The 18,745-nt window shown below is 49.2% G+C and overlaps 1 protein-coding gene across 10 annotated transcripts in view; it reads left to right on the top strand.

Annotated features, from left to right (window-relative positions):
- LOC111145631 (general transcription factor IIi) overlaps nucleotides 1-17,374 on the top strand; it is a 107,127-nt gene extending 89,753 nt beyond the window's left edge. For 6 of the 10 annotated variants that reach the window (XM_022500678.1, XM_022500675.1, XM_022500677.1 and 3 more), the window contains 14 exons: nucleotides 472-530; nucleotides 905-979; nucleotides 6,745-6,846; nucleotides 7,373-7,438; nucleotides 7,761-7,944; nucleotides 9,031-9,089; nucleotides 10,118-10,198; nucleotides 10,632-10,715; nucleotides 11,050-11,233; nucleotides 12,391-12,419; nucleotides 13,829-13,870; nucleotides 14,715-14,756; nucleotides 15,448-15,524; nucleotides 16,240-17,374. In XM_022500678.1, coding sequence (XP_022356386.1) covers nucleotides 472-530; nucleotides 905-979; nucleotides 6,745-6,846; nucleotides 7,373-7,438; nucleotides 7,761-7,944; nucleotides 9,031-9,089; nucleotides 10,118-10,198; nucleotides 10,632-10,715; nucleotides 11,050-11,233; nucleotides 12,391-12,419; nucleotides 13,829-13,870; nucleotides 14,715-14,756; nucleotides 15,448-15,506 — 1,066 coding nt within the window. In that variant the 3' untranslated portion in view covers nucleotides 15,507-15,524; nucleotides 16,240-17,374. Of the gene's footprint in view, nucleotides 1-471; nucleotides 531-904; nucleotides 980-6,744; nucleotides 6,847-7,372; nucleotides 7,439-7,760; nucleotides 7,945-9,030; nucleotides 9,090-10,117; nucleotides 10,199-10,631; nucleotides 10,716-11,049; nucleotides 11,234-12,390; nucleotides 12,420-13,828; nucleotides 13,871-14,714; nucleotides 14,766-15,447; nucleotides 15,525-16,239 lie in introns of all 10 variants that reach the window. The other 4 variants (XM_022500673.1, XM_022500670.1, XM_022500674.1 and 1 more) reach the window with 1 other exon arrangement.
- The last annotated feature ends 1,371 nt before the right edge of the window (nucleotides 17,375-18,745 follow it).

The following is an 18,745-nucleotide window of genomic DNA, read 5'->3' as shown; positions in this document are numbered from 1 at the left end:
TGTCCTTGAACCCGCATAGATTCTCTTCTTCATACAAGAAGGGTGACACCTGCCTCGCAGGGGTGGTGTTCGGCGGGGTCAAAGACATGGTGCTGATGCTTTGCCTTCCTCGTACGTGAATGGAGGATGAGGACAGATTTGTAGCTGCCCCAGTGCTCCTGAGGCAGCCTGGGTTTCTGTGCTTGTGTTTCTTACGTACCTATCTGCAGGGTTTCCGTACTTGCGCAGACTAAACTAGTGTCCGTTTATTTTCACTTCACGGAAGAAGTCATTTACTCTTCACAAAATCATGTAGCAGGTCATGGTGGGAGGGAAAAGTGAGGGTTGTTCTTGTCCATAGTGACAGAATGCCTTGTCACATTACGGCACGATGGTCTTCAGAAAAGAAAATCACTGGTCGTGGTAGCATTTACTAGCTGTGAAGACCAGTAGTATGCTGGGTGTTCTAATATTTCTTGGTTTTCTCTCTAGACCTGAACTAGTTATTTCCTACCTGCCTCCTGGAATGGCTAGTAAAATAAACACTAAAGGTAAGAGATCGCATATGCTGTGTTTCACGGCTGTGCAGTGAGACATTCCCTACTGATATTACCTGAATCACACTGAGTCACGCGCCTAGTGTCTTTTCGGGGCTTTTGGTTTGTTTCTTTGCTTTTAAAGGTACTTTATGTAGTGGGCGCCCCCCCGCAAAACCCCATTTCATTGAAAATTCCTGCTTGCCATCCTCTTTATTTGCATTTCCACAGTGTTGTTGAGACTCTGGTGGAGGATTACCACTTAAATCCTTCAGGTTTCTTTGAAAAGATCCAAACTGTATGAATATTCTGCTTTAATAAAGCATCCCCTTCTGGGTGGTTTTTTTTACCCTCCAATATGTAGAAGTGATCCTGTGCTTCTTTTATAGCCTTGCAGTCGCCGAAAAGACCACGGAGCCCTGGGAGCAACTCAAAAGTTCCTGAAATTGAGGTCACTGTGGAAGGTAAGGCCACTCAGGGGGCAGGTTTCTGGTGATTCTCCAGTTCACTAATTCTATCCATTAATTCTTCAGTTTACTGTTTGCTTTTATGCAGATGAATTTTTACAAAACTGGGCTTACACATGGAGCGTTAAAAAACAAAAGAACACAAATTATGAGACTGGCTTCTGGGTTTCCTCTTGGCCTTTTTTCATGGATACAAGAAGACTGAGTTCGTGGTTCAGGTGTACATACATACAGGGCAAGACATACAGGATATGGGGTACCAGACTGGCCTGGACCCCTTGTCTGCAAACACAGTGTATGTGTTAGGTCTCTTGGTTGGGCGGGGAGAATTTGAAACAAAGTGATGCACAGGCTCGAGTGCTAAGAGGTTTGGATTTTTAAGTCTGGGCTCCGTCATTTAGGCAAAGTACTTAAGATCTCTGCTTTAGTTAATATATCTGTAAAATGGTAATAAGAACGGTACTTAGCTCGTATGCTGTTTTTTTTAATTTTTTAATCTTTTTTTTAAAGATTTTATTTATTTGTTCTACAGAGAGAGACACAGCGAGAAAGGGAACGGAAGCAGGGTTAGTGGGAGAGGGAGAAGCAGGCTTCCCACAAGCAGGGAGCCCAATGTGGGGCTCGATCCCAGGACCCTGGGATCAAAACCTGAGCCAAAGGCAGACACTTAATGACCAAGCCACCCAGGCGCCACTCATGTGCTGTTTTTAAAATTGAGATAAAATTCACATATAAAATTTGCTATTTTCTTTTTCGTTCTTTTTTTTTTTTTTTTTAAGATTTTATTTATTTATTTGACAGAGAGAGATCACAAGCAGGCAGAGAGGCAGGCAGAGAGAGGAGGGGGGAAGCAGGCTCCCCGCTGAGCAGAGAGCCCGATGTGGGGCTCGATCCCAGGACCCTGGGATCATGACCCGAGCCGAAGGCAGCGGCTTAACCCACTGAGCCACCCAGGCGCCCGTCATTTTATTTTTCTTAATTCACTCCTTAAAATACACGATTCAGCATATTCATAAGGTTGTGCAGCTGTCAGACCAGTGAAACTCCGGAACGTTTTCATCGCCCAGAAGAAGCCGTACCTAAAAGCAGTTGTGCCCCATCTCCCCATCCATGCAGGCCCTGGGAACCACCTGCTTTTTCGTCTCTGGATAAGCCTATTCTCGACATCTCACGGAAGCGCAGTGATAGTGGGTGATCCTTCGGGACCGGTTTCTTTCACTTGGCGGAATGTTTTCCAGGTTGACCTGTGTTGTAGCCTGACCCAGTGCTGCAGTCCTTCCCCTCCGTCTGCTTTTTAAGATTTGTGCTTAAACACACATGACGAGGATAAGAGAGCTTGACCCCTCCTCTTCCCATCAAAACTCCAGTCAGCGCTGAATCCCCTCATGCAAGGAACTGCCGTGCCGTTCCCCACAGCCGCACGACATTCCTGTCAGCAGCACCCACGTGTTTGCCACCACTTTTTATTTTCTGTTTCTTATTTTTTAAAGATTTTTTTTTTTTAAAGATTTTATTTATTTATTTGACAGACAGAGATCACAAGTAGGCAGAGAGGCAGGCAGAGAGAGAGAGGGGGAAGCAGGCTCCCCGCGGAGCAGAGAGCCCGATGCGGGGCCCGATCCCAGGACCCCGGGATCATGACCTGAGCCGAAGGCAGAGGCTTTAACCCACTGAGCCACCCAGGCGCCCCTATTTTTTAAAGATTTTGTCTATTTGAGAGCGAGCGAGCGAGTGCGCATGAGCAGGCAGAAAGGGGGGGCAAAGAAAGAGGAACAAGCAGACTCCCCGCTGATGCTGGGACTTGACTCCAGAACCCCAAGATCGTGACCTGAGCCGAAGTCAGACGCTTAATCGACTGAGCCACCCAGGCGCCCCTTCTGTTTCTGATTTTTTGTATGCTATCCTTCCTAACAGGTGTGCATTTCTTTTTCTTGGTAACTAGTATCACATCAGGTGGATACGTCACATTTTGTTTATCCATCCGTCAGATGACATTGGGAATGGTTCTGCCTTGGGGTATTAGGAATTATGTTACTAGGAACATTGGTATGGAAGTTTTTGTATGGACATAAGTTTTTTGTTTTTTGTTTTTTTTAAAGATTTTATTTATTTGACAGACAAATCACAAGTAGGCAGAGAGGCAGGCAGAGAGAGAGAAAGCAGGCTTCCCGCTGAGCGGAGAGCCTGATGCGGGGCTCGATCCCAGGACCCTGGGATCATGACCTGAGCCAAAGGCAGAGGCTTTAACCCACTGAGCCATTCAGGTGCCCCTGGACATAAGTTTTTAATCTCGATTTATATTTAGAAGCTCTGATTATTAAATACAAATAAATGTATTAACTAGAATGATCTCGTGTAAATGGTGATAACTTGTCTTGCTTTGCAGTAGAATTAGCAAGGGAGACGAGATAGGAATGGGATGCTGTTTAGGTTGGTAATAAACCCATTTATTATACATAGCAGCTTAGAAACCCATTTTTGGGGGGGTTACCTCGGTGGCTCAGTTGGTTAAGCGTCTGCCTTCAGCTCAGGTTATGATCTCGGGGTTCCTGGGATCAAGTTGTGCATCAGGCTCCCTGCTCAGCGGCGATCTGCCTTCTCCCTCTGCCTGCGGCTTCCCCTGCCTGTGTGTGTGTGTCTGTCTGTCTGACAAATAAATAAATACCACCACTAAACCATTGCTTCTAAAATGAAAGAAAGACCACTTAAGTGTTAGACCCTCAATTCGCACACTTTATATTTCTGGTTTCTAATTGAAAAGGAGTGGACTAAGGTCGGTGATGGGTTGGTGAAAAATGGTTTTGAGCTGCCTTCAGATTAACAGAGAATGGGTTTATGTTATGTTCCCCTGCCATAGATTTCCTGTGCCACGGTAGCTTTCTGTTCCTTCACCGGGTCTGTAAATGGACTCTGAATTTAAGTCCTATTTGTTAAAATACCATACAGTCGTTGCTGGTATTTTCCCTTGATGTATGTGGTAAAAGCTGTGTCCAGGTCCGCGAGCTCTTTGGCAGTTCAGCGGTGAGGGGAGAGCTATTTTGCCTGCGGCGCACGAATACTGTTTTGTACGTCAGGCTTGTTTGGAATTGTTTTGCTTAAAAGATAAATGTATTACATATCATTTATACACAGTAAAATGTACCGACTGCGGTCCTACGGTCTGAGTTTTGGAAAATGTTGGTGCTAGCGTTTGAGTCAGTTTTTGGATCGTCGCCAGCACCCTGCCCCGCTGCCCGGGCGCCTCAGCAGCCAGTGCTCCCGGCTGGGCCAGGCGCAGCCTCGCCGCGTCTGCTTTCATCCACGGAATGTTCCGGAATGTCGTGTGAAGCGAGTCCTGTCGGCTCTGCTCTTTGCGGCTGGCTGCTTTTTCACAGCGTAAGGCTTTTCGGTCTGCACTGGTGGCGTAGCGCCGTGCCCCTTCTCATGGCGAGCTCGCCTCCGTGGTGTGGCTTCCCCGTGTTTGCTTGCGCGTTCGTCAGCGGACGTCGGGTCTGTTTCCCGCCGTGGCTGAGACCGAGACTGCGAACGCTGGGGAGCGAAGTGCGGCCTGTGTCCTCTCAAGGAGCGCAGTCGCGGAGCTGTTCGGGGTCCGCAGGGCCGCCCAGCAGTCCTCGGGAGCGGCCTTGTCATTTCACGCTCCCGCGCAGCCGCCGCCTGCCGGTTGCCAGCGGTCCTCCCGGTCCTCGGCACTGTCGTTGTTTTAAGTTTAGCTTTCCCAGTGGGGGTGGGGCGCTTTTTCACTTCACTGTAAACCTGAATCCTGCCTTATTAATGTAGAATAAGACCTAGATACTTCAGTCAGGTCCGTTCTGTCTGCTGCTCCCAAGCCCCTTCCCGTGTCACCCCGTTGTTACCAAAGGCTCGCTTCTCCAGCGCGGAGCCTAAGCAGAGGGGTGAGCCGGCTGGCCTTAGTAGCCCGTTGAAGGGCTGCGGGCCTGGGCGGACTGATGGCCTCTTCGTGGTCGTCCCTCCTGGCAAGCCCAGGCTGCTAGAGACAGCTAGCCTTTGCACACTTGGCTTTCGTATTTGTTCTAGAGAGAGAAAGCATGCGCTTGTGAGTGGGGGGAGGTGCGGAGGGAGGAGGAGCCCGGCGAGGGCCTGGTCGCAGAACACTGGCATCCTGACCTGAGCTGAAAGGGAGAGTTGGGTGCTTCACTGACGGAGCCGCCAGGCGCCCCCTTGACGTTTTATAGAGCACGACAGGCACATTTCATCTTGAATCCGCCGCTGCCGTCCTCCCCGCTAGCGCTCCCGAGGATTCCGAGGCCGTATCTAGGCTGAGTTCGGAAGGTGGAAAGTGGCCGTGCGCACGCCAAGGGCTTGCACTGCTTGAAGTCAGGTTCTGGTCCACGGGCACATCAGAGACGAGTGGTGAGGACCGAGGAGCCAGACCCCGGCAGTTGGGATCCCAGCCCCACCACGTGCTGTGTGCTTGGCAGCGGGGCTCAGGGTCCCCATGGGTACGGTGGGCACGTGTGTCCTGTGAAAACACGGTGCGCTCGGGGCGGTGACCAGGTCGTAGCTGTTGGTCGTGTCACTGCAGACGTTCTCCACGGAGGGCGGCACAGGAAGTCGCTAACTCAGGAGCAGTAGTTCAGGTGAAAGCCCAGAGGGTGTTGGGACGCCTGGGTGGCTCACTTGGTTGAGCAGCTGCCTTCGGCTCAGGTCATGGTCCCGGCATCCTGGGATCGAGTCCCACATCGGGCTCCTTGCTCGTCGGGGAGCCTGCCTCTCCCTCTGCCTCTGCCTGCCATTCTGTCTGCCTGTGCTCGCTCTCTCTCCCTCTCTCTCTCTGACAAATAAATAAAATCTTTAAAGGGAAAAAAAAAAAAAAAAGAAAGCCCAGAGGGTGTTTTTTATTTTTTTTAAGATTTTACTTCATTTGAGAGAGCATGCTGTGCTGGGTGGGGGAGGGAGAGGGAATCTCCAGCAGTCCCCGCTGAGCTCAGGGCCCGGGGCAGGGCTCCATCCTAGGACCCTGAGATCATGACCTGAGCCGAAATCAAGACTCAGAGGCTTAACCAACTGAGGCACCTGAAAGCCCAGGGTCTATACAGATATTCTGCAAAGTGGGAAATTTGGAGTTGGAAGAGCTATCTCTAGAATGTTGGTTATTTTCTGAACAGATTTGAAGAAACTTAATTTCTTCTTATTTTCCCATTACTTTGGCTATTATGTTTTTTAAAAATTCTTCAGATTAAAATAAACTTATTACTTAAGCATTAGGTGACCTCTGCATAAAGAGGAGTCAGGGCTTGGGATTTATAAGAATAACTTAAACTAATAGTTCTTTTCATTCAGTGGAAGAACAACCAGTTTCCCACAACACTGTTTCTGATTTGTACTAAGAATTCAGGGGGGTTTTGCAGAGTCAGCTGCAGAATCCAAAGGAAGCCTTCTCGTGGACACGGCACAACCATACCCGAAGCTGTCGTTGTTCAAGGGTTGAGAGGAAAACACACAAGCAAACATAGCTACCCCAAAATTAGATGGCTCCAGAAGGTTCTGTCGGAGCATTAAGTGAATTGAAAATTCGTCAGATCTTCCAGAAAGCTAATTCTGTTTGAGGCGAAAATGGCTGAATGCAGGGATGGAAGTGGAAAAGTGGATGGAGGCTGTGGTGGGGGCCTCGGTGCCCGCTGCACTGCAGAGTTTGTGTACAGTCTGAACTTAACACGGGTGTTCAGGGAAACACGAGCGATACTGACACACGATGAGGTGCGTGTATTGATTATGATTTTTTCCTTCTAATTCTTCTTTAGGCCCTAATAACAACAACCCTCAAACCTCCGCGGTTCGAACCCCTACCCAGACTAATGGTTCTAATGTTCCCTTCAAGCCTCGGGGGAGAGAGTTTTCCTTTGGTAAATAAGAATTTTATTTTTCTTAATTTCATCATTTTACGTAAAAGGAACCAATACAAACGCTGTATTTTTCTAGGTGAATTGTTCTTTCTTTGGTTAGTGGGTGTATATGAGCTATGAAAGGTACTATAATAGCTACTTAGCCCCTCTGTGCTTCAGTTTCTGGATTGGGGAAATGGGTATACTGTTACTCCCTGCCTCGTGGGGTTATTATGGGGAGTATAAGTACTAAGTTCTTTCAAGGGGAGAACCATATACCTGGCACACTGAGGGGGCTGTGATTGTTTTTTGGGAGGTTTCTTGGTTTTCATTTGTTTTTGATTTTAGTCCTATGTCATTTATTTGTTGCCAGTGTTTTAGTAATACAGTGGAACGGTGTAATAATGTAGAATTAGAGTAGTTGCCAAGACACGACTGTGCTAAAAACCTGTGTCTTTTTTCTTAAAGATGCACAGTGAAATAAATTGTTGGGCAGAGATGTATTTTGCCAAGTAATGCTGGTAACTGTCTTGTTTTTCACTTGCAGAGGCCTGGAATGCCAAAATCACGGACCTAAAACAGAAAGTTGAAAATCTTTTTAATGAAAAATGCGGTAAGTTTATTTTGAAATGTTAGTCCTAAAATATATGGTAGCCTTTTCCCAGTAGGAGAATGGGTGCAGAATACAGTGTTGAGCATTACTGTCATGGGAGATACCTGTGTTCTGCGGGTGTGGATTCCGCCTTTTCTCCCACTTTTCTGAGCACTGCAACATTGAACACATTTTTCTAAAATTGAAAGTAATACAATCCCCTCCCCCAAAAAAGATGTAATTTTAGTACCTGCAAAGTGTAATTTTAAAAGGACTTTTTTAAAAAGGTTGAGTCTTGAAGCGGGACTGTGAGAAAGAAAGGAAACGTCTGTGTGTGTTACAGGCGAAGCTCTCGGCCTCAAGCAAGCTGTGAAGGTGCCCTTTGCGTTATTTGAGTCTTTCCCGGAAGACTTCTACGTGGAGGGCCTGCCTGAGGGTGTGCCCTTCCGGCGGCCATCGACTTTCGGCATTCCAAGGCTGGAGAAGATACTCAGAAACAAGGCCAAGATTAAGTTCATCATCAAAAAGTAAGCGCAGTGAGCTGAAAGGAGCCTGGCCATGAGGTGGTGGCGCCGTGACGTTGGCACATTGGGACTGGGCTTCCCCTTTGTGCCAAGACCTGGTTAGCTCTAGGAGTCAAAGAAGAAAGCTCTTTGAGCTGTGTTTCTGTAGCTCTTTTATGTTTTTCATGATCGGTTATAAGAGGGAAGGGGGGCTGTAGCTTGTCAGAGGGATAACCCCTTGACCTTGCTGAGTATACTGCTGTCTTACCGTTAACAGTGCTGCTGGGTTCTAAGCAGTTGTTCGGTTTTGTGAAGCCCCGTGATTTCTCCAGCTTACAGAATATTTTCTCTTTCTGTCTTTAAGTTTATTTATTTTTTTAGTAATTTCTACACCCAAGTTGGGACTTGAACTCACGACCGCGAGATCAAGAGTTTGAAGTTCTTCCAACCAAGCCCAGCAGGCACCCACAGAATATTTTAAATTTCAGTTGGCTTTGGAGGTCTATGAAGTAGGCCAACACAGTTGAAATGGATGGGAATGATCAGAAATTTAAAAATATGTTGATGCTCAAGAATCATGTGAAATTAATGGAAGTGAATTTTAGGCTATTAACGTTTGCTTTTGAGTCACACAGCAGAAGTGCCACATGCTCAAAGCCAGCACGGCCAGCCAGGGTGGCCACCTCTTGTACTTCTGACCAGGTCTGGAGAGGTCTGGCAGTAGCTAAGCCCTCTGCTTCTCTGTCTTCCTAGAGAGAGACTCGTGCTTGAGTTTTCACAAGTTTTCTGTTTCCATGCTGCCCCCATGCAGCGTGTTCCCTGTTTCCATTCTCAAGTCTAGCACTGGATCCTTCCAGGATACGGTGGAAACCACGGGCCCGGGAAGCTCGTTGAAGCTGGTGGAGCTCGTTGGTCCTGTGACCATGAGCAGAGCGGGGTTTTCCCTAGATGTTTCTTTAGATGAGGGACATGTTCTTTCTGTTCTTACGTTACTAAGAATTGAATGTATATATACAAAAAATAAATGGTTTTATAAAATCTTTGTTTAACTTTTATGTTTTACTCTGGGATTATTAGCACACATGTTTTTTTCTCCTTCCTGTTTTTCAGGCCTGAGATGTTTGAGACCGCAATTAAGGAGAGCACGTCCTCCTCGAAGAGCCCTCCAAGTGAGTGTCCTTGCTGCAAAAAGTGTGCGGTGGGAAATGGATGTTGCAGCAATGATTTTTTAAAAAAATCATTGAAAGAACAGCTGCTGAGTTAAAAACAGCAAGTTCATTAAAAGTTGTGGTTTTGACTGCTTTACAATTTTGAGTTTATGAGAATGTTTACGTGTCTGCGGCTATATTGAGCACAGCGACAAAGAGAAAAGAGTGGGAGGGGGCAGTCTCTCAGGAAACTTGATCCCTCAGAGTGACAAAATATACCATCAAAAGGAACAGCCCTGGGGCACCTAGGTGGCTCAGTCCTTGGGCGTTTGCCTTCGCTGCAGGTCATGATCCTGGCGTCCTGGGATCAAGCCCCACATTGGGCTCCCTGCTCAGCGGGAAGCTGGCTTCTCCCTCTCCTGCGTACCCTGCTTGTGTTCCCTCTCTTGCTGTGTCTCTCTCTGCCAAATAAATAAATAAAATCTTCAAAAAAAAAAAAAAAAGGAACAACTTCTCAAAATTGGGTTAAATACTATCTTGTGTCATCGGAATTTTTTTTTTTTTTAATTTTTTTTATTTATTTATTTGACAGAGAGAGATCACAAGTAGGCAGAGAGGCAGGCAGAGAGAGGGAGGGAAGCAGGCTCCCCGCCAAGCAGAGAGCCCGACGCGGGACTCGATCCCAGGACCCTGAGATCACGACCTGAGCCGAAGGCAGCGGCTTAACCCACTGAGCCACCCAGGCGCCCCGTGTCATCGGAATTTTAAGTGCATCAGTAGAGCTGATTTTTTTGTGTGTATTTTTTAGTTTATTTATTTGACACAGAGAGAGATTACAAGTAGGCAGAGAGGCAGGCAGAGAGAGAGAATGGAAGAGGAAGCAGGCTCCCCGCTGAGCAGAGAGCCCGATGCGGGGCTCCATCCCAGGACCCCGAGACCATGACCTGAGCCGAAGGCAGAGGCTTAACCCACTGAGCCACCCAGGCGCCCCAGTAGAGCTGCTTTAATTACAGTTTATGTGTGTTCTAATCCTAACTTTCTCTTTTAAGGAAAAATAAATTCATCCCCGAACGTTAATACTACTGCATCAGGTGTGGAAGATCTTAACATCATTCAGGTGACGATTCCAGGTACGGTTTCTCTGCCTTTCTCTTGGTGGTGGAGTTTTCCGAGTTTGGGTTTTCACTTGACCGACTCGGGTTCCTGGGGCTCGCTCCGTGCCGTGTTGTGCCCCTGCCCACCCTGCCGGGAGCACTCACCAAACACATCACCTGACCCATTCCTTTCCAGAAAGTTCTACGCAGTTACCAGACACTGCATGAGCTAGTACCTAGTGTGTTGTTTAGGAAATCTGGACAGGAGGGCCGGCAAAGCCCCTTGTAACAGGAACAAAGGCATAGCATTTTCAGTTAGAGTCAAATCAGATACGTCATTTCAGTCTTAATTAGTGTAAGATACTTAAATCGTCCCAAAACATGAAACGAGTTCACTCAGAGCACCAAAAAATGGACTTGGAATTAAAATTGCACTGTTGAGCTATGGCCGTCTTCTTGCCCTTTCCAGATGATGATAACGAAAGGCTGTCAAAAGTTGAGAAAGCGAGACAGCTCAGAGAGCAAGTGAACGACCTCTTCAGTCGGAAATTTGGTGAGTTTGGCGTTTGCCGTAAGCTCGGACATTCCTCCCGGCGAGCGCTGGGAGTAGATGGAACTGTCGTCTTCCTGTGTAACAGGAAGTGAAGCTGAAATGCAAGCGTTCTTGCAAGGGTTTTTCTCAAGTTTTTTCCTGAGGAGACCTTAGCTGTGTTAGACTCTCAGCGGTGGTCGCCGTCCAAGTGAGTAGAAGTGAGGTTCGGAGGTAGGGCTTGGCGCGTACCATGACTCACTAGCTGCGGGGACTGTCCTTACTGCTGCTCGCGCGTTCTCCTCACTCCGGGGGTGATAAGCTGATCTGTGCTTTTATGCTGTCTGTCTTGTCCTAGGTGAAGCTATTGGTATGGGTTTCCCTGTGAAAGTTCCCTACAGGAAAATCACCATTAACCCTGGCTGTGTGGTGGTGGACGGCATGCCCCCCGGAGTGTCATTCAAAGCCCCCAGTTACCTGGAAATCAGTTCCATGAGAAGGATCCTAGATTCGGCTGAGTTCATTAAATTCACAGTCATTAGGTAAGCGAGTCTTCCCTGCTTGTTCGTAAGGACGAATCTGTCGATCGTGAGGCTGGGTCTTCTTCCAGAATGTATTCCTGGGTAACAATAGAACCAGGTTTTCCATGCAGTGAAGGGAACACATAACACCCTTGAGTTCTTCTACCGTGAGAGTCTCTTTTCCCTAGGCTGACTCCTAGTTGTCCGGTTTTGAAGGCAGGAGGTTAGCGAACCTTGGCAGGCTGCTGCCTGTTTTCATAAAGCCCTTTTAAAACACGGCCGTGCAGTTGGTGGTACACAGCCGGAGCAGCTGGGGCGGAGACGGGATGGCCCGCAAAGCCGAAAGTGCTTACCGGCTCACCCGGGACAGAAAACGGTGGCTACCCGTGCCTTCGGAGTGTCAGCCCAGCCTCAGGGCAGATAGGGCTCGGATCCCAAGTCAGCCAGGTCATTCTGTCTCCTTGCCTGTGCCGTAGAGCTGTGCTCGTCACCTTTGAGAATGGGCTCCTGATCACAGAACGGGAATGATGATTTTTCCCGTACTCTCGCCTGCGTCGCAAGGTTACGTTCGTTGATGCTGTGCGTCCCAGGAGGTGTCCGGCAGGCGTCCTCTTTTCCATCGCCTGAGCAAGAGTCCTTGTAGTCCTCACCCTTGCAGCTCCCCAAACCATCCCTGTCGCTAAATCTTCCCAGTCCGTCCACTGTTAAGTTCACTGTTTCTAGTACCCTGACGAGCCTTCAGACCGGCTCTTGGAATAGCTCATGCGGTAACCTCCCGAGGCTTTCCGTCCTGCGCTTATCTTCTGCCAGTGCCCTTTCCCTAAAAACCCCGTTTTTGTCCCACTTAACCCATGCCCAGGGTCTGTGCTCTTCTCCAGGGGTCGGGGTAAAAGCTCGTTTCCATTAGACCCGGTCACTGAAATTCCTGTGTTCTTTTTTTCTTGGCTCTTGTTGTATTCACCATCTTTAGTGTGGCCTTTTCTGATGAGGGTCTGTCGTAGTTATTCATGTCTATCTGTTCATAGATTAAAAAGTGTAAGATTGAAACGTAGTTGGATAACATTGCTCATTCTAACACGTAAGTGATGTGAGTTAAATATTAGTTCAATAAACCGAATGTATGTGTAAGTTCTTGTAGAGCAAAAATTAACTGTTGTATAATTTGTTTCTCTCTTTAGACCATTTCCAGGACTTGTGATTAATAACCGTGAGTAGATTTCATGAAATCTTTTCCTTTCTTCTTTTCTGGGGAGTGAGAGACGGTGTGCACGAGCTCTTCGTTCACAGAATGTGGTGTTTTACGTCACATTACATTTCGGTGTTTTAGTCCCACTGCCAGCGTACCAGGCGCTTTTCTACATGTAAAACGAAGTTAGGTGCTTGGCCGTTTAAATCCCAGGTTGTTCGTTCATAAGATGCTGATACTAGTCCCCCTTTGGAGAGTCTCCGAGCAGCTTAAATGACTCATTTGGCGTCAGACATCTTACACAGGGGTCCGCGAGCTCCTGCTTGTTTGTAAATAAAGTTTTATTAGAACATTCCTGGCTTCCTTGCGGGGCTTCCTTCGGGCGGGGCTGGCAGGCCACGAGAGTCCGCTGGGACTTGCAGAGCCTGAGATCCACGTTGACTAGCGCTTGGTGAGAAAGCGTGTTGAGCCCAACCTGGAGCCTGCTCGGCGCGCTCCGAAGGACAGTCTGGATTCGGTGTGACTGCTGTGTGACCGCCATGTGACTGCCGCTCGCTGCTCTTGGTCTGAGCCAGTGTCTGGCGCAGGTTGGGCCCCCACGTGTTGTTGCCCCGACAGATGCACGTGGTTTTCCAGTTCCCTGACGTTCGTAACATTTAAAATCGTATTTTCAGCAAGTACTTTGTTAAAGTTTTTCAAAAGTGAGAATTCTTGTTCCCCCAGTGCCGTCAGAGCTTCAGTCTCTTTCTGGTCGGTATCATGACCCTGACACCCATCTGCGCTCAGTACTCGGTTCTGGGTGTGCACTGGGAGAGCGGAAGCCTCTCCGGTGTCATGTTCTGGAGTTTTCGGGGCCCCTGGAGCAGCAGAGGGCCCCCCCCCGGACAGTCCGGCCGTCACCATAGGTGCCCCCGCCCCCCGTTCCGCTTTGCGCTGTTCGCTCTGTTTGGGGCCTTCGTGCTTCAGAGCCATAGATTTTGTTATCTTCTGCTTCCGAAGTTTGGGGTTTCACTTTGTCATAAAACATACTCATTTGGTTGTACCCCTAAACCGTGCACTGTCTTTCTAAAGGTTCTGTTTTTATTATCGTCTCTGTCCTGGCCAGTACGTTGGTCCCCGCAGTGTCGGTAATGAAAGAACCTAGACCTTGCTTCGCAGATTTTCACTGCACTTCGGGACAGTCCACTTTCGCCACACCAGGGAGCCGCGTGGTGGTGGTGCTAGAACTTCCTGAATCGGTTACTCTGACGGGACGCACCAGAGCTCTTCATCCGTGTTCCCTTCTTGTCATAAGGAAATCTTGCCTCTGTGGCAAGGTCGAAGCACCCAACTAGAGAGCGTCTGTAAAATAGAGAGCGTCTGTAAGCGCTTTTCCGCTGTGGCGGCCTGTCGCTGTGTTAATGTTAAAATGAATCTGCTTTTGTTTTCAGAGTTGGTTGATCAGAATGAGTCAGAAGGCCCAGTGATACAAGGTAAATCAAGCAGGGTAAAACAGAAATATTCCTACTTTCGCGATACAGCGGGTTGCATGAAATGAGGGGGGCCTCACTTGCTTCCCTGTGCTGACTTCGGGGAAAGTCATTTACACACTCAGTGCGTTTGACTCCTGTGTTCGGAGGCCTGTATGTGCTCGAGCCCTGGGTCCTGACTGAGAGCTGTGGGCCTCATGTCATTTGACCCCCCTCTCCCACTCAGGCAGAAAGGAGGTCAGGAACCCTAGGAGGCCAGTGTTGTAGAGTGTAATTTTTTAGCGACGAGTGTGTCTTTCTGACTTTACCGCTCTACGCCATTCATGTCTGAGGCTTGTTAGCCTAGTTGTCTCGGGTGGAAATTGTGACTTGAAACATTCTTAGAAACCAGCCTGGAAGCCGGCCACTGTGATCCAGTTGAAAGCAATGAAAGGCTTTTATTTTATCAAAAAGGAATCCACAGGATGGTGGGAGAGACCGAAAAGGAACTTCTTTCTTGTTAGAGCTGTGTTAATTACGGTCGTTATTTAAGACTCGGGGTGTGTGAGGTAACTTAATATGTGTCCTTGGCAGGCTGCTGCCTGTCTTCATAATGCCTTTTTAAAACACGGCAGTGCAGTTGGTGGTACACAGCCGGAGTAGCTGGGGCAGAGACAGGATGGTCTGGAGATTTGGGGGAGTCTGGTGGATCATCACGTTTAAGCGCAAGACGCTGTGGCTGCTATTGGATCTGGGACTTTGTGTACATTGTCTGGAGAACTTTGTCCTTGCTTCCTCTAGGCCCTTTAAGTAAGTGAGAGCGACTTTAGAACAGTGTTAGAGTAAATCTTCCTGTGTTTTTCTTCAGAATCAGCTGAGCCCAGCCAGTTGGAGGTTCCTGCGACAGAAGGTAAAAAGGGTTAGTCCAGCTGCCAGACACTGAAGTCCCTTAAGAATGTCCTCAGGACAGGGTGCCTGGGTGGCTCAGTGGGTTGAAGCCTCTGCCTTCGGCTCGGGTCATGATCCCAGAGTCCTGGGATCGAGCCCCGCATAGGGCTCTCTGCTCCGCGGGGAGCCTGCTTCCCCCTCTCTCTCTGCCTGCCTCTCTGCCTACTTGTGATCTCTGTCAAATAAATAAATAAAATCTTAAAAAAAAAAAAAAAAAATGTCCTCAGGACGAAAGATCGAGTGTGGTTTCCACACCGTCTCCCTAAGTCCCTGTGGTTGCATTTTCTTTTGTCTCTGGGGGAATCGGCTCTGTCGTTTACATCCAGAAACGGTCGTGTTAGCAGTGACTTGTGGTTCTTCTGCTCTGTTTTCCCCATGTGACTCTTTATGAATCCTGAACCAGTGCAATGACTACTTTCTAACCCAGATTTTTAAACAGATAAGTAATAAGGTGTTTGTTACCTTGAGATTTTTCAGTAACACAATTTAGAACTGATTGCTGGAGGACCGTTGTCTTCTGAAAATGTTATCTTCAGTGTCTTACGGTTCCTATTAAATCATTTCAGTGCGGAGTTTGATAGGAGTGGGTTTATAATTCTACAGATTTGCATTCATAGTGCAATTTACCAGTTCCCTTTTGTTTTTCTTGATAGAAATAAAGGAGACTGATGGAAACTCTCAAATCAAGCAAGAACCAGACCCTACGTGGTAGACCTCTTCCCCTCCTAAGGTAAATCAGCTTCTGTGTCCGGGATGCCATCCTGTGTTCGTCTGCACCCACCTGCGTGTTCAGAAGCTAGTGTGTTTTCCCTGCTTCAGCCATAAATGGTGTCCCCCACCATCAGGTCATAGGAGGTCAAGCGTAAGCCCTACTGGGTGCTTTGAGTTAGAGGATCAAACAGAGAGATGTTCCTTAGATCAGTATTTGTGAGTCAAAAAATGCAAAAGCTCTTTTGTCCTAAAAGGAAAATGTTTCGTTTCTAATCTATAGGGTAAATCTCACCCCCTCCATTGGAATACACTCGAGTCCCTATCGCTGCGCTGACAAAAACAGCATCGCCGAGGCTGGCTGAGATGCACAGTCCACTGGGCATCTCGCATAATGAACCTGCAGCCTTGAACTTGGCCAGGTTGTTAACAGGAGAGGCAGCTCTACAGCAGGAGTCTGCCCGCTTGGTTCTTTGATCCCGTCGAACCTCGCTACGGCCGAGCTGTTGAATAGTGACGGTGGCTGTAGGGTCAGGGTCTTACTTCACAGTAGGTGCTCCGATCTGCACCTGCTGGCGCACTTTTTATACAGAGACCTTTTCTTGTCTGGGAATTTGCCGTTTACCGTCCATTCACGGACTGACTTAGTGCTGATTGAGTTTTGCTGTTTGCCATGTTAGCGTCCTGTATCCGGAATAACCTGGTTTCTCACTTATCTGTTTTGTCTCCTATTGTAGCCTAACGTGTCAGTGGGTGAGAAGAGCTTTTCGGACCTGTTACTGCCCCAAGCCGTGTAATATACTTGTATAACAGAAATACCTTCTATACAAACCTTTTTTTCTACTTTTAGATAGAAATGTCTACTTTTTCAGCAGTTCTGTGAATTGAATTAAAGAGCAGAGTGACTGTAGATTTGGAATGGCTGGTTTACTTCGGAATGTATTATAAGGATTTTACAGCAATGCTGGAAAACGACAGGGAAAATGACAGGGATGAATCTCATCAGATTTTTTACGTATCAGCAGAGCCTTCAGCTAACGGTGTTTATTTTCCAATCAAGCGAAGATCTCTCCTACTGGAACATCTCAACTCCTGCAGTGAAAAAACACCTGTGATCATTCAGTCCTTTCAGTTTTTCTATTTGAAAAATCATTTAAGTGACCCTTTTGTTCACGGCTCTCCTTGACGACGGAGTGAACAGTTAGTATCTGTATATTTGACTAAACCTTTTCCTAAGTGATCTATCATGGTTTCTATGTTTTTGTTTTTGTTTTTTTTTTTTTAATCATAATTAAAAAACCACCATCTGGATCCCTAACAAGCCGGTGAGAGGTTAGTGTGTCAACGTGTGGCCTAGAGACACGGGACCGGGAGTCTCTTCCACGGTGACGTCGCATCCAAGTGACAAGCGGGGGCGGCCCAGCGGCGTGGGGTCAGGTGCGAGGGTTGGGCCCAGCCCCGGGGACAGACGCTCAAGCCTCGCTCTCCCGGAACCCGTCGTGCTGTGGGTTTCTGGATCGCTGCCAGCTCGGATCAGCCTGCAGGGGTTTCCATCGCCTTCGCCGTTTTGGAACTCGGGTGCGGGGAGTGCGGGCCGCGAGCTCAGGACTCGCTCTCCGGCACCCCGCGCCGCCAGTGGGAGGGTCTTCGGCGGTTGGATTTCGCAGTGAGGGTTGTAAAATACCAGCTATGAGAAGCTAGAGTACGTGATGGCATAGAGTCTTCATTAGCTTTATCACAATATTCACGATGGAGAATTATATTACATGGTAGCAGAAATAGGCATTTTTATGTGTTGCTTATATTTTACCTCAAATTAAATTGTAGATATAGGGTAATAAATAAAATCCATCCATGCCTTTCACACACTAATTCTTTTCTTCCGGAGGTGTTTTCGTGGTCGCGTGCGCGTGCGGTCTGAGCGGCCCGAGCCCCGCCCCCGCGCCGGCTCCCTCCCCGGCGAGCGCGTGCACGCGCACACGCACGCGCACACATCACGTGGGGGCCGCACATTTTTTTCCTGTCCTCCCAGCGTGGCCTCTGCCTCTCCCCTCTCCCCTCTCCCCGACCCGAGTGCGCTCAGGGAAGGCGGGGCTGCCCGCCCGCCAGCCGACGGGGACGGGGGTGACGGCCGCTCCGGCAGGTCTCCTGCTTCCTTTGAGGCCTTCCTGAGGTGGGCACGGCCCGCGCTCGGCCTTGCTGCCCTTGTCCCCAGCTGCCCATCCCCGCCGTCTCCGGAAGCGCCGTCCAACGGCCGCGTTCGAAAGGAATTGAGCGCCTGCGCCTAACACTTAGCAGACCCCGGGATTGCAGGCCCCGGGATTACAGACCCCGGGATTGCAGACCCCGGGATTGCAGGCCCCGGGATTGCAGACCCCGGGATTGCAGGCCCCGGGATTGCAGGCCCCGGGATTGCAGGCGCGCCAGGGAGCCGTGCCGTCCGGTGGGGCCTGCGCGCGGCCAGCGGGAAGCTGCTGAACGCGCGCGCGGTTCCCGGCTCCTTGCGTTGCCAGCGCCCGCTTGTCTTGTTCGATGTCACACCTGCCGAGCGCGTGTACCCTGGACAGACAGCCCAGAGTCCGCGCGACGGCCACGTGGTCACTTCGGGAAGGTCTAGGGAACGCTCTCCTGGCCGGTTCCGCCTTCCGTCGTGACCCAGCAAGCCTAGTTTCCAGAAGTGCTGGCTCTCCCGCCGGGGGCCGCCGTCCCGGCCCCTCCTGGAGGAGCCGCGGGTGAAACGCGTGATCTGTACCGCTCACCGTGGGTCTCCAGAACCTTCCCGCCAGTCAGCTCCAGGCCCCTGCGAGGGTTCTGCCTTTCCAGATGACCTCCCTGCCCTGAGGGCCGCCCTGGCTTTGTTAAGGGAGGGGGGATCCCAGCCCCGGTGGCTCAAAGGCTGAAGCCCTCGGCTCCCGGGGTCAGCGAGCGGGCAGTGGGCACATAAACGGGACCACAGACAGATGGCGGGACCCTCACAGGCAGTGGGGGGACTCCGCTTCCCCGCCGAGATCTTTGTCAGGTCACTGAGGACTGACGGAAGAACGAAACGGCGCAAATAGGTCTCGTCAGTAATTCCCACAGGCTTAGCGTTTCTGAAACGGCCTCCTTATTCCATAAGTTTCTGTTAAACGGATTTTATCAGGGGCCGTAGTGATGAGGAACGCCGTTTGTTGACCACGTCCAAGCTCTGCTTCGGGACTGCTGTTAACCTTGAGGAAACTTCCATCAGGAAAACAGTACAAG

Source organism: Enhydra lutris, unplaced genomic scaffold (assembly GCF_002288905.1).
Source record: "Enhydra lutris kenyoni isolate GAN:26980312 unplaced genomic scaffold, ASM228890v2 scaffoldscaffold13, whole genome shotgun sequence".
In the NCBI taxonomy this organism is placed as follows: domain Eukaryota; kingdom Metazoa; phylum Chordata; class Mammalia; order Carnivora; family Mustelidae; genus Enhydra; species Enhydra lutris.
This window is presented reverse-complemented; position numbering and strand designations above follow the sequence as displayed.